This window comes from Pollicipes pollicipes, unplaced genomic scaffold (genome assembly GCF_011947565.3).
Source record: "Pollicipes pollicipes isolate AB1234 unplaced genomic scaffold, Ppol_2.1 Scaffold_6686;HRSCAF=7923_pilon_pilon_pilon, whole genome shotgun sequence".
NCBI lineage: Eukaryota > Metazoa > Arthropoda > Thecostraca > Pollicipedomorpha > Pollicipedidae > Pollicipes > Pollicipes pollicipes.
In genome coordinates this window covers 13603659-13618453 of record NW_023596921.1, presented here as the reverse complement: position 1 = coordinate 13618453, position 14795 = coordinate 13603659, and the positions used below count along the sequence as shown (strand labels likewise).

The following is a 14795-nucleotide window of genomic DNA, read 5'->3' as shown; positions in this document are numbered from 1 at the left end:
CACCGAAATCAAGCGTGCTTTGCAGAACGTAGCGTCCTTGGAATGTATTGCTGTTTTTTGGCGTACGTGCAGCGCACTCATTTCAAGCATCCTTCTTTGAAAGGTTTCTTCCGCATCTCAGTTTCTTGAATAAAATGGGCTGTGTAAGGTCGCCGAGAGACGAAAGCGTCGGCTTTTCTAAGCAATAGTCGCGGGCTTAAAGGTTAGTATTTGCTGAAGATGATAGCTCTGCTGGCTGGTGTAGTGGTTCCAGTTATATTTGAAGCCGATAGATGGCGTGGTTGGAAACAGGATCCCTGCTGCTGGCTCGACAAACACGAATGAAGTTGTACCGAAACCGGCAACAAGTGCGCACACCAGGCCTGTCACCACCAGGAACACCAGGAATGCTTTCTCCATGGGCTCGCAGCTTTCTGAAAGGAAGAAAAACGCAGTCGTGGGCATGCGCGCATTCGGGTAGGGGGGGGGGGGGGGCGCCGTACGTACTATCCTAGCCATGAACCTGTAATGCATTTATGAGCACATGAGTAAATGTCCGCAATTCACTTGTCCAGATCGACAAGTACGAATAATCAAAATGCTAGCATAAAAATGCAGATGTTTCTTGTAAGGCCGGTAGCGTACGGCAAGTCAAATTCAGGTCATGGATTTAGCGTAGTCAATTTCTAGGGAATCATTCGATCTGATGCAACAGCGGAGTGTTAGACGAAGCTATACATCTCTGAGATAATTTCTTAGGCAACATAACAATTGGATGACCAAAGTCCACTGACCTAGGATCTGGTATGAAGGCCAGACCAAGGTCAAAACCAACCCGTTTTGTTATTCTAGCTATACATCTCTGAGATACTTTCTTAGGCAACATAACAATTGGATGACCAAAGTCCACTGACCTAGGATCAGGTATGAAGGCCAGACCAAGGTCAAAACCAACCCGTTTTGTTACTCTAGAGTTTGCTCGTTAGCGTAGTTTCTGGTGCCTAGTTTGAATTTATTGATAAAAGGAACCGCGTTATACATCTTCCATGGACTTACCGAAGGTCAGAATGGGTTACTGGCCTAAAGTGACCCAGGTCAACATTTTGTTTTTTCAGGAATATACTGCCTTACGTAATGTCTGTCGCTTATTGAAAAGCAAAACTCAAAACAGCGGCTACGGTTTTGGTCATTATGACCTTCGAAATATAAGAAGGACCACTGATTTTAAAGGATCGTGAGACCTTTTGCTTAGAACAGGTTTCTAGGTTCTGGGGGTGCTTTGGAGACCAGCCTGGAGTTTGACCTTGCTTGACCTTATTTAACCCGAAGGTCGTGACCTAGGAACCTCAAACTTTACCCTAAGTGGCTTCACATATGGGCCAACCCACCCTGTGAACTTGGTGTCTCCAGTTCTCTTAGTTCCTGAGATCTCAGGGGTCAAATTGACCCCACCCGAGCGAAGGGTATGCAGCCCGGGCGGTCGTGTTAACAGAACATGACAGCAAATCCGGCAGATAAGAGCAGTTTGGTGCTCCGCCCACCACACAGGTGGCAGCACAGTCTGTCCGTTTGCGCTCACAGGTCCACACGCGGCAGGCCGGCGAGCCGCAGGTACAGCAGAGGCGGCAGCACCAGCGTGATAGTGATGGCCAGCACCGAGATGATGTCGAGCACGTGGCCGAAGTCGGGCAGCGCCTCGCTCACTACAGCACCAGCAGTCCCATGCAGAGCGCTCGGAACGGAGTACTGCCCGCAGCTGCCTGCGCGCAGAGGCACGCCGCCGCTGAGAGGGAGCGGCGGCCGGCTGCTGGTCCGCGCGTGTGGCGAAACACGCTCGCGGTGAGCGGACGTGACGCTCGGCGAGCCCGGTCCCGGTTTGGCCCACTCGCCATGAGTGTGAGCCGAGGTCGTGTGACGCGGTCTCGACCCTTGCTGACGTGAACGCCGGATGCGCACATCATGATCTGTGTTTTAAAAAGAAGCCAACTCCTCGTAAGCAGATGTTTGATAATAATGCCGCCTTCTTATCGCTGTCCGCGCAATCTAATTTTGCGAAAACCGAATGTCCTAGTTTTGGTGACGTGAGCGCACTTTGCAGAGATGTACGTGGTGGGGCACATTCTGTGGATGATTTGTATAACAAGTGGCGTCCAGTCTCGTGAGTAATAACCGAACATTTGTTTTTCCCGGTGTGTCCATCCACCTTTTTAGGTTTCCGTCCTTAGGACGGCAGCGTTGCATGTCCGTATTGGGGCTGGCTTGATGACATGACATCCCCGTACAGCCGATCACGAGTAGCCAGTCACGCCCAGTCACTCAGCGCGCTGCGTGACCGGCGCTGTGTGACTGACAGAGGCGCAGCCAGAGCCTTGGCGAGGGAGGCACATGTTTAAGAAAGGGTCTTCGAATGAGACCCCCCCCCCTCCATCTCCAATATGAAATCGCCGAATATGGCCCATATGTTAATGGGGGGGGGGGGGGGGCACGACTTTCTTTGTTTCATCCCATTGATCTGTTTGAATTTTGAAACCAATCAACTAAAGAAACCAGAGGTAAACGGCTTCAGCGCGTAAATCGCTTCATTTTGCAGTGTTTCATTGTATTTTTTTCTAAATCGACAAAACTCAAAAGCTTTGCCGACATTTTGACCTGGGTTCTACATAGATATTGAGGACGTGAAGGTAGATTATGCATCAAAATGGGTCAAAAATTCGTGTTGACATGGGCAACCCATGTTTGCCTGGATCTGTTCAACATTCAGTCAGAATCGATCAGCCAGAACAATCGTCGGTCCCGTGGTTAAAACTAAGCGGTGACGAATGGGAGCACGACAATCTGATGGTGGAGCAGGAAGAGTAAAGGTGAACCTTGATTCGTCATAGGGCTGCGACGAATGATCTGTCTAAAGAACAACATCAAAATGGCAAAAAGGGATACGACCCAGTCTAAACTTTGAGCGGCACGGTCCACATTGAACGACTTTCAGAAGCATTATTTCACGACAGTCTTTCTCGCGTGCACTGCGCCCGCCGCCTGGTGGTGCTCGCAGTTTGACTCGGCTTTACGTTTTCGGTTCTACGGAAACTGCAAACCCGGCCATCACTGTTCCTGCTCCTGAGACTGCGAGCGCGCAGGCTAAACACTTTTTGATGTGATTTGTTACACTCGTCGACTCTGCAAAAGAATGCACGTTCTCAGACAAAGGTTCTGTCGTCGTGTAAGGTTCTCAGGCAAACACGACAAAAACCTATGTGTCGTCCAGACACCACCAGTACCGAACAGTCGGCTACGTGTCGGTATGGGCTTGAGGGCCAATTTTCCAAGCAGGGACAAAGCCGGAACCAGTGATTTATATTGGTTGGGATCCCAGCGTCTGTCAGGGGCCGCAGTGCCTAACCTTGTTGGCAAGCAGCCCGATTTGGCCAGAAGCAGTGTTCGAGGAGGCCTGAAGAGAGCCTGGAGGGCCCACCGGTGCCAATGATCAAAGGCCCGATTGGAGGGTCTAAGAGCAAAAAGAGATGGGCGGAGTTTTCTTCAGAGGCCGCGGGCTGCGGAGACGAGCCCTTAGATGACAATCTGCGGGGCCTTTGCACCGATCGGGGACCCCTGAGAGCCGTGCCGGTTTGAACCCCGGGGAACCATATCCCAAACAGGAACATGACCGCGGTCCGCGACCTGCATTGGTCGAAGCTGCTGCAATAATGCTGCGTCGACCAGGAGCCCGCAGTACCTGACACAGTGTCCGGTGTCAACAAGGGACCTCGAGTCGGTCAGGGAAATATTTGCTGAACAGGGACGTGGACAGGACCCCCAAATGTCAGCGCGCATCTTGCGTTGACTGGAGCCCTCTGTCAATGAAAGAAAACCTGAGAACTTATATTGATGATGATGATGATGATGAGATCATGGAAGAGACCTGTGCCAGTCAGGGCCCATCATTCCAATTGCAGCTATTGGCGGTTAAGCAGAACTGAAATCCGTGTCAACTACTGGACCACCCACGGCGATCAGGATGTTGCTGCCTCAATGAGGATTTCTGTGCCGATATGGGTCCAACTGCTCGAGTCACGAGGCTTTCCATGTCAGGCAGGGGAACAACTGTGATGTGTGATCATTATTAGGGCCCCCGGATCGAACAAGGAACCCTACCGCGTGTCGCTAGAATGGCAGCCGGCAGGCATACCGCGCTGGGACGGAATGGTTCTTCAGGGCTTGACCGGGGACGATGATGTATCCCCTGGTATTCTAGTTAAGGGCGCCTGGCAATCGGAAAGTAAGGGTTCTCATTAATTAATGTTAAATGGAGTAGGTTGAAAAGGTTTAAAAACGATGACGGCCGGCGCAAACGGCCCTCTGGCTGGCAATGGAGTGCCCGGCCCAGCGCGCCGTGGACAATTAATGCGACCTTCGCCGGCCTGTCGCCGGCCCCTCGAGCGCTAAAATGGGTCCCTTCATCGTCGGTCTCCGGTGGCCTGAAGGGTCTCTCAGAACCTGGGGGCAGCCACGTGTCCCCTGTGCCCCCTGCCTGCGCCACTGCTGACTGGGTGGGAGTGTTATACCGCTCCGTGGTTTTCTGTTTGGGGAGGATTATTCTACAACCACTGCTACATGAATCAATTACATTTCTAATTATATCCACCTTGCAAAGGCGGAGCATTACATCGCCGATCTCTCCGCGGACTAAGCCTCCGATTGCGGTGGAAAAGATCGGACCAGCTTTGACGACCGACGTGCAGTCGTCTCGCGCATGCGCATGGAACATCTGGCGAATCAATGATATCCGACCACGGTGCACTGTGCTAGATACATGATCTGTGAGCTACATGTGTTCAGTCTCACTGGTCGCGTGCTTCAGGACCTGCCGCAATGTCCTGGTGTGCGTTGTCCTAGTAATAGGCAAATTGCAATGGCCATTTTCGGGGAACAACCAACTTGCCTTCGGGTATGCTGAGTTTTTCTTCAAGCTCTTGATACAGGGGATTGATGTACAGGACAAAGCTGGTGAGAACATGCGTGAGCATAAGTATCTGTGGAGGGGAGAACATGCTATAACATCCGGCGGCGCCAACGAAAATATTAAATAATCGAACGGCGTGCGGTCTTTATTTACCAGCCATCACCACAGAATCAGACGCCGCTAACCTCGGCCGTGCACGTGGTGATAACTCTAATCACACTCAGGCGTCTGCTCACCTTGAGAAGGTGTTCAGCAAGTATCATGAAGCTGTTATGCTTCGTATGCGCTTCAGACCGGCAATGGAGACATGCCAGGAATGAGGAAACCGCACAACCATGTCATCCTTGTTATGTAATGCGATGCTCTCAAGTCTGTGGAGACGCTTAGCGGAAATTCCTAGCCACGTGCCCGTAATAACACCTGAATGAAGCAATACGCGCTGTACTATGGTTGCACTGCATATGCACCGACCTGTATGGCAAGCAGAAGCCTGCCGGGCTCCAGGTTGTGTACAACGTTCGACTTGGCATCACTTCCGATCAGGATGTAGCTGGTCACACCAAAAGACAGCACCATTACGGTGATCACTGCAAAGCGTCACCACACTTTGTCATTACCAGTCGTGTTGCTATTTTGTATGTGCACAAGCATAAAATCACGAGCAGACATATACATTGCGCGTTTTTAAATTAATCTCAATGCGCGAGCGTGCGTTACATTTTACGCCTGAATTTCACATTCTACCCACTTCAAACCGATTATTCAATACAGTTCTGCTGACAGCTGCACTCAAAGACCGAGATGTTTATCACCCATGACATCACTCAAACACCCAAAAGTACCAAACGTCAAAGCTGTTGTTTTAGAGGGTGGCATTGACCTCCGTAGACCATTAACACCTCGACGGCTTTCATTTTCGCCTCGCGACCGAACAGACGGCGACCTTCTCGGAATCCCGCGCCGTCCAACGCCGCGTGGATCGGCAGCCTGGGTCCGTCTGATGGGCGGGCCGCCGGGCCAGACAGGTGGCGTATTCCCTGGACCGCCGACGGCGGGGCGCGCCCCACCGTACCGCATGCTAATCCGGCGCTCGAGCCTCATCAGCAGGCCGGCGGTAGCTAACGGTGTCGGCGGCACATCCCACCCGTGTCGAGCACCGCCGGCACACTCCCACGGTCGGAGACGGGCCCGAGGACAGCGGCTCGCGTGCCACTCGCAGGTTTCGGCAGCGATGCTGATCAGACGTGGCACGTGAGGAGCGTGCCGGCCAGCAGCTGACCGTGAGAAATGAACAGGCAGCAGTCCAGGCTCGCCGAGACTGCCGGCTCTCGAGGGGAATGTTCCCCATTTGAAGAAATTAAAAACAAGCATCAGATGGGATGAAACAAGCTCACCTATAATTAGTTGTACGCTTTTTAAGTGGAAAAGGCTACTCTAGACAACAGTTGCTCTGTTTAGTAAAACTGCTCCTCAGTGCGTCGTTGAATGATTACGTCATCGTACCTTGCACAACATTGAATGGGAGCCAATTGACGGGCGTTATGGCTGGAAATCGTGCTCACGAATGCCAGATATGAGCGACTCCACAATTCTAAATTTCTTGGCCTTGATCGTCGCATGGCCAATTAAACGGCAAGATCTGAAGGACGTTGTTATGGCTTCACGGATGCCTTGGTAACCCTGAAATAGTGTCCCCGACAGAGTTTGCGCATCTTCGCGGGCATGTAGCTCAGAAAGTGGAAGGGCTTAGGTTTTGAGAAGGGCAGGGCTGTGAACTGTGGCGCACGATCTTCAAGACGGCTATTCCAGTTTAAAATTCCATACAAATGTGGAGCACTCCCTTTTTCATTGTTCAAGGGCTTTTCCCACGTGCCGGCCTTGCGATGATACTAGAGACCTGTAAGTGAACCCGACGAGACGCTCGCAGCGCTCAGGGACCCTCTGCATTGGTCCAGGACTCTTCGAGAACCCTACTTTTCTGTTGGGGGACTATGCTGTATTCCCGCCCGGGCACTCTCGGTCGCCCAAGGGCCCAGGAGCTCAGTGGTTCAGGGGCTCGATACACCGTTTTTCGATTAGTTCTGTTTGTTCGAAGGGCCCAGCGCTCTGACAGACAGACCCATACGTGAACCTCTGGCACTCTTGGTCGTTCAGGGGACCACCACATTGGTCTTGGGTACTTCTTGTTTCTTCTGAGGGCCCTTCGCTGTTGACAGTGGGAGGGGGGGGGGGGGGGTGACCTGTCGCGGCACCGTCTATCGCTCAGGGTGCAATCCTCATCGGTCTTGGGTTTTCCCATTTTCTCGGAGGGCCTATGTTAACGGGGGGCATTGCATGGTAATAGGCCGGGTGCTCTTCATCACTTGTGGCCCTCTTCATTGGTCTTGGGCTTTGTCCATGAGCTCAGAAGGATCCCACGCTGTTGCCAAAAGCCCTATATATGCTACGAGCGTCAGCACTCGCCAATTTATGATGTCTTGCTTGCTCGTGGGTACGAAGAGTTGATGGTTGGGTATCGTTGCCAGTACATGGTCGTGCTAAGCGTTACCTGTCGTGACGTTTAATTTAGCACTGGCGTAAGTAAAGGGCTTTTAGGACAGTAAAGTGAGAATGTATCTTCATCACAGCAACACGGCGAGGGCCGCCCAACATTCTTGATTGAGTTCAGGCCTGCATGACAGATTTCGTACACGAACCCAATATTGTCAAAATGATTTTTTTGCTCGTTAGGCACAGAAAGCAGTAGCCCCATGTAGTCCAAATAATTTTTAAAGGCAATAGCCTCAACAAATTTGCCAGCCTGAGATACATCATATTTAAGACGTCCGGCTGCTAAACTTGCAGCGCTCAAATATTGGTGCGACACAATATGACATTGTTAACACAAGTCCAAATAGCGTATTTCGTACTCCTTTAGCGAACACATGTGGTAAAAGATGCAGTTTTTGCCACCGTAAGGATGAGTCAATATTTTCTTCATACACATTCCAGCGAACCAGATCCATATCTTACCATAAATTCACATATTAGCCAGGAAAGCATGGCTTAAGAAGTTTCAGAGCTGCACGGATCACGCCACTTTCGCTTAGCACCGCGAACATTTTAATAAGTGTCATCAGTGGTGAGCTTCGTAAAAGTACTGAAATGCAGGTGAAGCCCATATGTAGAAGGGAAAGGGAATGTAAGCATTTTTCGGCCCCACCTCCAGTGTCTTATTGGCACAGTTGACGTGTTATTGGGGGAGGGGTGCTCATCATTGGGGGTCGTGTCTGTTCAAAGAGATATGATGTTCCACACACACATGCCACGTCACTTGCGTCCATTGTTTCCAATTCGCGTGGAAGTTATATGACTTCGCGCTCCAGCCAGTTCTGATCAGCGACCTACGGCATAAGATTTCACACCGGCTTCCCTCCACACAACGTTAGCGACTGCGCATAACAATATGTATTTATGTCCGGTTCAGGGGGTCGTGTGTCTGCAGCAAACACAGATCACGTTTGCTTCCTCCTGTCAACTTGGAGCCCAATCTTATCACTGCGCTCAGTGCAGACACCAGGTAATAGTCCTGTTCCGCAGCCCATCATTGCCAAACCGGTCTGAGCCAGCAGCCTTTTGTCAGATGCTGCAAATGCCGGCTTATCGGCCGTTACACACTATGATCACGCCAAATCCCAGCATTCCAAGCCGTGATTCCAATCTTTTAAGGCTCCACATTGATTTAGAAGCACGACAATGGCTCAGCCTAAATTGTGCTCATGATAGGATTGAATTAAGTAGCAAGGCATTCCTAGTGGTGTGAAGCGAGCAAGACGATACGTGATGCAAAGTGGTCAGACTTTGTCACGTATACAACGCTACAAAGTAACCTGATATGGCCAGACACTTTCAGCGACCGATGCGAATGGCTGCCAATGTATCAACGCGTCGGAAAGTCAACTTTTCGTGATAATTTAACAAGGGAGGTCAGAGATGCAGGTTGTCCGCACCAATCCATGAAGTGTCATTATTTGAAAAAGACCTGTTATGAATCCAGCCAAGCCCGTGAATTTTAGTCCACGACATTCATGTACATATGATAGGACGCGTATGAATTTGCAATGATGTATGGTTTCGGTAACTTAGACTAGCGATTGAAAACATGGAAATGCTTCTGGATTTTTCGTACGACTATTTTGAGATGTTAACCGTGCACAACAAGATGGGCTGCGAGCGTATGAAGTTTATATGCCTCCAACTTTCTCTGTTTATGTCCCAGCGTCACATAGTTAAGATCGGCTCAGAAAAAAGGGATGAATGCCACTCACCGTTTGATTCCTGGCACAACTTTCGGTCATACACCTTTCAGATTGGCTGAAATCTGACGTGAATCCTTAGAAACACCCTGAAGCGGGTAGGAGCATTGTTTGCGCACGAGAGCGTGGACGATTGGTACGAATCGAACCCATGCATTTTCCAATAGTCTTGTCTGATATTTCTCCGCCGGAATCTGCTGGCCCTGGACTCGATCTTGGTCTTGTGTCATTAAACTTTTTCTGCATTTGAAAGCTTTTTTCGCTTAATTGAATTATGAGTAGTAGCCTTTTCGGCAATATGCTGTCCGTGGCGCCGTCACGGATTTTGAGTTGGGAAGGGAGCATTTCCAGGGGGCCTCCAGGACAAAACGGAGCCTTCTCCCCGGGGGGGGGGGGGGGGCTCCTGGGCAACGTTGCATTCAAGGTGTGGAAAGGGGCACAGGGCAAACGTACTCCCTTAAAACATTGTTGCAAGTAGCAATATCCACATAAAGAGCTATCAGCAATCAAATCCCAGAATAAGTCGCAAAATATGGCTTCCTGTGCCAGAAAAAGACTTCCTGATGCATAGAAGGGCATGCATGATGCATGATCCAAAACAGGATCTTTCCAACTCACATACATGGCCACCAAATGCAGAGAAGGGCTTCGTTGCCAGAAAATAGGACATTTTATCCAGAAATAGGCCCTTCTGAAAAGTGGTGCGTGAAAAGGGCCCTTGTTCTAGGAAAGGGGTGTCTTGGCATGCATACATACATATATATATATATATATATATATATATATATATACCCATATACATACACGTGTGCATGCATGTCAATCCAGACAGCCGCCTCCAAGTTCATAACATTGGCCAACTTGATCATATGAAGGGGCTCCTATTTAACAATGCGAGTGTCTTATTTCACAATGTGGCCTCCTAATTGACAACAGGAGCTTCGTAGTTCATGATGGAAACCCCATGGTTAACAACGGGGTCTCCAAGTTCATAACGAAAACCTCATAGTTCATTATGGGGATCCCCTGGTTCATAAAGGAGCCGTCTAATTTGCAAAGAGACCTCACAATTCAAAACAGGGACTCCTTAGTTATAATGGGCCTCCTATTTTGTGACAGCGGTCTCCCGACCCAGTCAAGGGTTTCCTTAGCACGAATGTGAGTCTTCTTATCCAGAGCGTGCGCCACCAAGTTCATAAAGGCGGTCTCATGATTTTAAAAAACGGGCCTCTTACTGTAGAAAAAGTCTTTTGAACCGGATTTAGTACCGCTGGCGCAGTTAAGGCGTCTCCTTGACCTGAATCTGGGTCATTCACGTGAGTTACAAAGCCTTTGCCAGGTCAAAAAGGGCCTCCAAAAATGTTAACGGCAAAACTATGCTTTTGGTCCCTTCCTTGTTACGCCGACTCTGCGTAGGCTTCAGGAAACCCTCTTGTATAAGTAGTTAAGATGCAAATGCTCAACAGTTCCTAAAGCACAACTTTTACAGGATTAGAATTTTAGCTGCTGGAAATTACCTGGACCTGTCATCACTGGCTGCAAAACTAATGGGATCTAGAAAGCACGATGACCAGGCCGCTCATTTTGAATATGTTGCCTCAGCTTAAGTTAGACTAGGCCTGAGACCTCACTCACAGCAGCACGGAGCGAAATCGCCCATCCGTGACCATGCCCGCCCCCGAGCACCGCGCGCCGGCCCTCCCCCTCTCCGCTCCAGGCTCGCACCTATCCAGACGGCAGTGAGTGTGCCGGAGAAGGCGGTGCGGTCCCGCATGTCGGCCTGGATGGTGGGCTGCACGCCAGCCGAGATGAAGCTGCTGCACAAGCTGCTCATGCCGACCATCATACGCAGCGGTGTGGGCGGCCCCCGCGGCGGCGGCTGCGTCCGCTGGCAGAAGTCGGCGCACATCTTCATCAGCAGCAGCAGCCAGGCTGACAGAGAGGTGGCCAGTCCGACCACGCCCACCATCCTGCAGAGTGAAGGGTGGTGCCGGGTGCTCTTTCTTCGGTTCTGCGGCTCTGTGGCTTTCGCCGTTAACATGCGCTGGATACAAAACATTGTGCCCAATGCAGTATGCCTGATATCCAGCGCATGCATTCGTCACAGGCAAGCGTAGGATTCCGCGCAGTTGTAACATGCTTATCACTGTCTGTGCCCCGCGTTCGCTGTCAGTTCGATCATACCAAGCTGGGGCAATAGTTGGAAATTTTGCATTCTCAGCGGTTAATATCACAAATCACTATGTCAGCAAGTTCAATAGCCAGCAGCGCTTGCGGTCAAGTGGCACGGCATGCCCGATAAGTACATAGCTTTGCCTTGCCGGGCCACACACCGCTGTGATGATCGGCCGACCGGCTGCAATGGAATTACGGGTGCATTTAGGGATTCAAACTCCAGTTATAATCAAACGACATCGAGAAGAAACAGGCACAGTATGCCATAAAGGTCGGCTGCAATTTCTACTAAGATGAGCAGAGGATATCTAGTCCACCTCATAACGATCTTAGTTATATTCAAAGAGTTGTATCCAAAATATGACCAAAAGTATTTGTTCATGCTTGCAACAAAAAGGGTCTAAAGCCTTCACGCACATCAATCTGGTGGTCGGTCGATGCATGCGTTTTTAAGCCCGTAAGACACACGTCCAAAGTATATGGTGTTATGGCAAAAAGTGCAGCGTGCAAAACATAACGCAAAATGTACAGACTGAAAAATGTAATGTAGCCGGCTTGCAACTCGAAATGTAAACCATATCAAACGCCTAAAAGTTTTCTTAATTCATCTTAAGTATTCAGACAAAGAAAGAGCCGCAATCGATAAGCCACCGCAAATTGCCCACAAATACCGGACAATAGGAGGTGTTGTGGGCATTCAGACGAGCAAGCAAAATCCCTAGGGCTGTTCTTTTCTAAAAGGCTGTCCACATGACCACACAGGAGATGAAAGAAGAAAGTATGCCCAGACTGCTAGCGCAGCGGCGCTAGCGGTCTGAATTATGGCTCCTTCAGAAAAATAGCATGACGGAAGATGTGCGGCTTACACGGTGGAATCACACGCGCCTCCGAAGCGCGTAAAAAGAAAAGTCCGAAACTAAAAAACCATTAAAGAGGGTACTAAGTTTACGCAATGTTGACGCTTGCGTTGAAAACTAGTTGAAAGTGAGGTATCTCTACCGGCAACAAAAATAAATCGATTACTGGTGCGATTACCAGATTTATGTATTGTGCCTTGCATTATTTGGAAATGTGCAGTTGCTACAAACCTCGCTCACTCGGAACACCACCACAGGGCTTCCGGGTTTGCTCACGTTTACCGCTTTGCGAATAGGCCATAGCGCTGTCACTGCGATGCATCTCATTTCCGCAATGCGGATGCACTGTAGCTTGCCTGCTGGATGATATCCGTGTAAAGGACGAAAAAGAGCACAAAAACCTGCTAGCGTTGGCACGCTATTACACGAAAAGCATGATCAGGTCATGCACTACTCAAGGCCAATGCACATATACATCCAAACTAGCAGATCGTCAGCTTCCTTGTTGCCTCAACAAAAACACGTTTGCAAAGTTGTCACTAAGTCACTGGATGCTTGGCACCGTAGAGCCGACCTGAGCCTCCAGGTGGAGACAGGAAACAAGTCTGCAGCAGGACTTGGCTGGACGGAGCAGAGCTTTATATAGTTTCAACAGGAGTATGCAACAGAACGAAGTAGATTGTGAACGCGGACAAAAATAGTTCTGATCGGAATTTCAGAAATCGTCTACCGATCGCCTACAACATTAGAGACAAGAATAAGTGTCCTGTAGAGTGCTTGAAATGCCAATTCATTAATGATTGGACATAACATTTTAACAACGAGTTTTGTCGAGAGCAGCCCAATCGCTAAAGAAGTCCCACAACCTCCAACATTCACATTGAACGCGTGATTGCAAAACCTCCTCACGTTACAAGTTATGACTTACCAGAAGTTTTTCGGCGACTGGAACCAGGTAAAGGGGCAGAGGAAGGTCGCCAATAAGATGATCATCAAGCAGATGGTCGGCTCGGCGCGGGGGAAGGCGTAGGTGATGATGGTGGCCACCAGGTCCGAGGCCAGCACGAGCAGCATGACGGATGTCAGCGTGTCCGAACGGCCATCACCGTCAGTGAAGTCATGTGTCTGCAACATCGCCACCATCAACGGTTGTCACGCGCCTGAACGGAGTATGATGATAATTATCAATGCCAAGAGTGTACAACATCACCGTTTCATTGTTACTTGACCTCCACGGCACCCGGCTCCGTGCATTACAGGCTCAGGCATCGAATTGGCAGCCAGTGGGCGGGTGACCAACTAACATCGCCCCATTTAGATTAACGATATCCCCATGTTTAGATTAACGATTTGATGCAAAACCAGTCTCAGCAGGCATTTGTCTTGCCAACCACTCATCTAGCATTCTGCTCGTCTCTATGCACGTTTCAAATGCCAGGCTTCAATCCTCTGACAAGCCGCTCTCACCAGGACACGAGCAGGGTCCCAGTGGTTTGGTGACCCATCCAAACTGGCCCGAGACGCCCCGTCCCCGTGCTGACCCAGCTGACCTGACCCGGTGCCACCGGATTCTGGTGGCTCTGGGTCATCCCACTCTGATGAATTAGCTGATCTGACTCAAGGTTGTCGGGCTCCAGTGACCAAAGATTCTTCTCGAGCAGCCCGACTGACCTTGCCCAGGCTGGCCCTTCTCTAGCAAGTTGACCGACCTTGCCCAGGCTGGCCCTTCTCTAGCAGCCCGACTGACCTTGCCCAGGCCGGCCCTTCTCTGGCAGTCCGACTGACCTTGCCCAGGCTGGCCCTCCTCTGGCAGCCCGACTGACCTTGCCCCAGGCTGGCCCTTCTCTAGCAACTTGACCGACCTTGCCCAGGCTGGCCCTTCTCTAGCAGCTCGACTGACCTTGCCCAGGCCGGCCCTTCTCTGGCAGTCCGACTGACCTTGCCCAGGCTGGCCCTCCTCTCGCAGCCCGACTGACCTTGCCCAGGCTGGCCCTTCTCTAGCAGCCCGACTGACCTTGCCCAGGCCGGCCCTTCTCTAGCAGCCCGACTGACCTTGCCCAGGCTGACCCTTCTCTAGCATCCAGACTGACCTTGCCCAGGCTGGCTCCTTTCTCTAGCAGCCCGACCGACCTTGCGCCCAGGCCCGGCCCTTCTCTAGCTGCCTGACCGACCTCGCCCAGGTTCCAAGAACGCGGTCGGCGATCAGCGGGTACGGCTGGTGCACGGGTCCGCTGAGCGCAGGGGCAAGCGCCTCCACCATGGTCCAGCCAGCAGGCCAGCAGGTGGGAGGTGAAGCAGCCTTTGCAGGGACCAGTACCAGCACAAAAGGCACCGCCAGCCAGCCTGGGGCCCAGCCGGTCGCCGGTGTCAGGTCGGCGGCACCGCCCAGCAGAACATGGACACAGCAGGACGGCAGCTGGTGTCGGCTAACGACACCGCTGGGCAAGACACAGACACAGCAGGACGGCAGCTGGCGTCATGCCGGTGGCGTCGCTCGGCAGAACACAGACAGAACATGATAACAGCTGGCGG

General features: G+C 51.0%; 1 protein-coding gene across 1 annotated transcript; it reads right to left on the bottom strand.

The window, feature by feature from the left end:
- Nucleotides 1–1554: 1554 nt before the first annotated feature.
- LOC119107943 (uncharacterized) lies at nt 1555–14523 on the bottom strand. The gene is made up of 6 exons (XM_037231536.1): nt 14431–14523; nt 13192–13388; nt 10957–11201; nt 5408–5523; nt 4916–5006; nt 1555–1682 (listed from the first exon to the last, which is right to left on the bottom strand). Exons 1-6 carry the CDS (start codon nt 14521–14523, stop codon nt 1555–1557), a joined length of 870 nt encoding a protein of 289 aa, XP_037087431.1.
- Nucleotides 14524–14795: the final 272 nt, after the last annotated feature.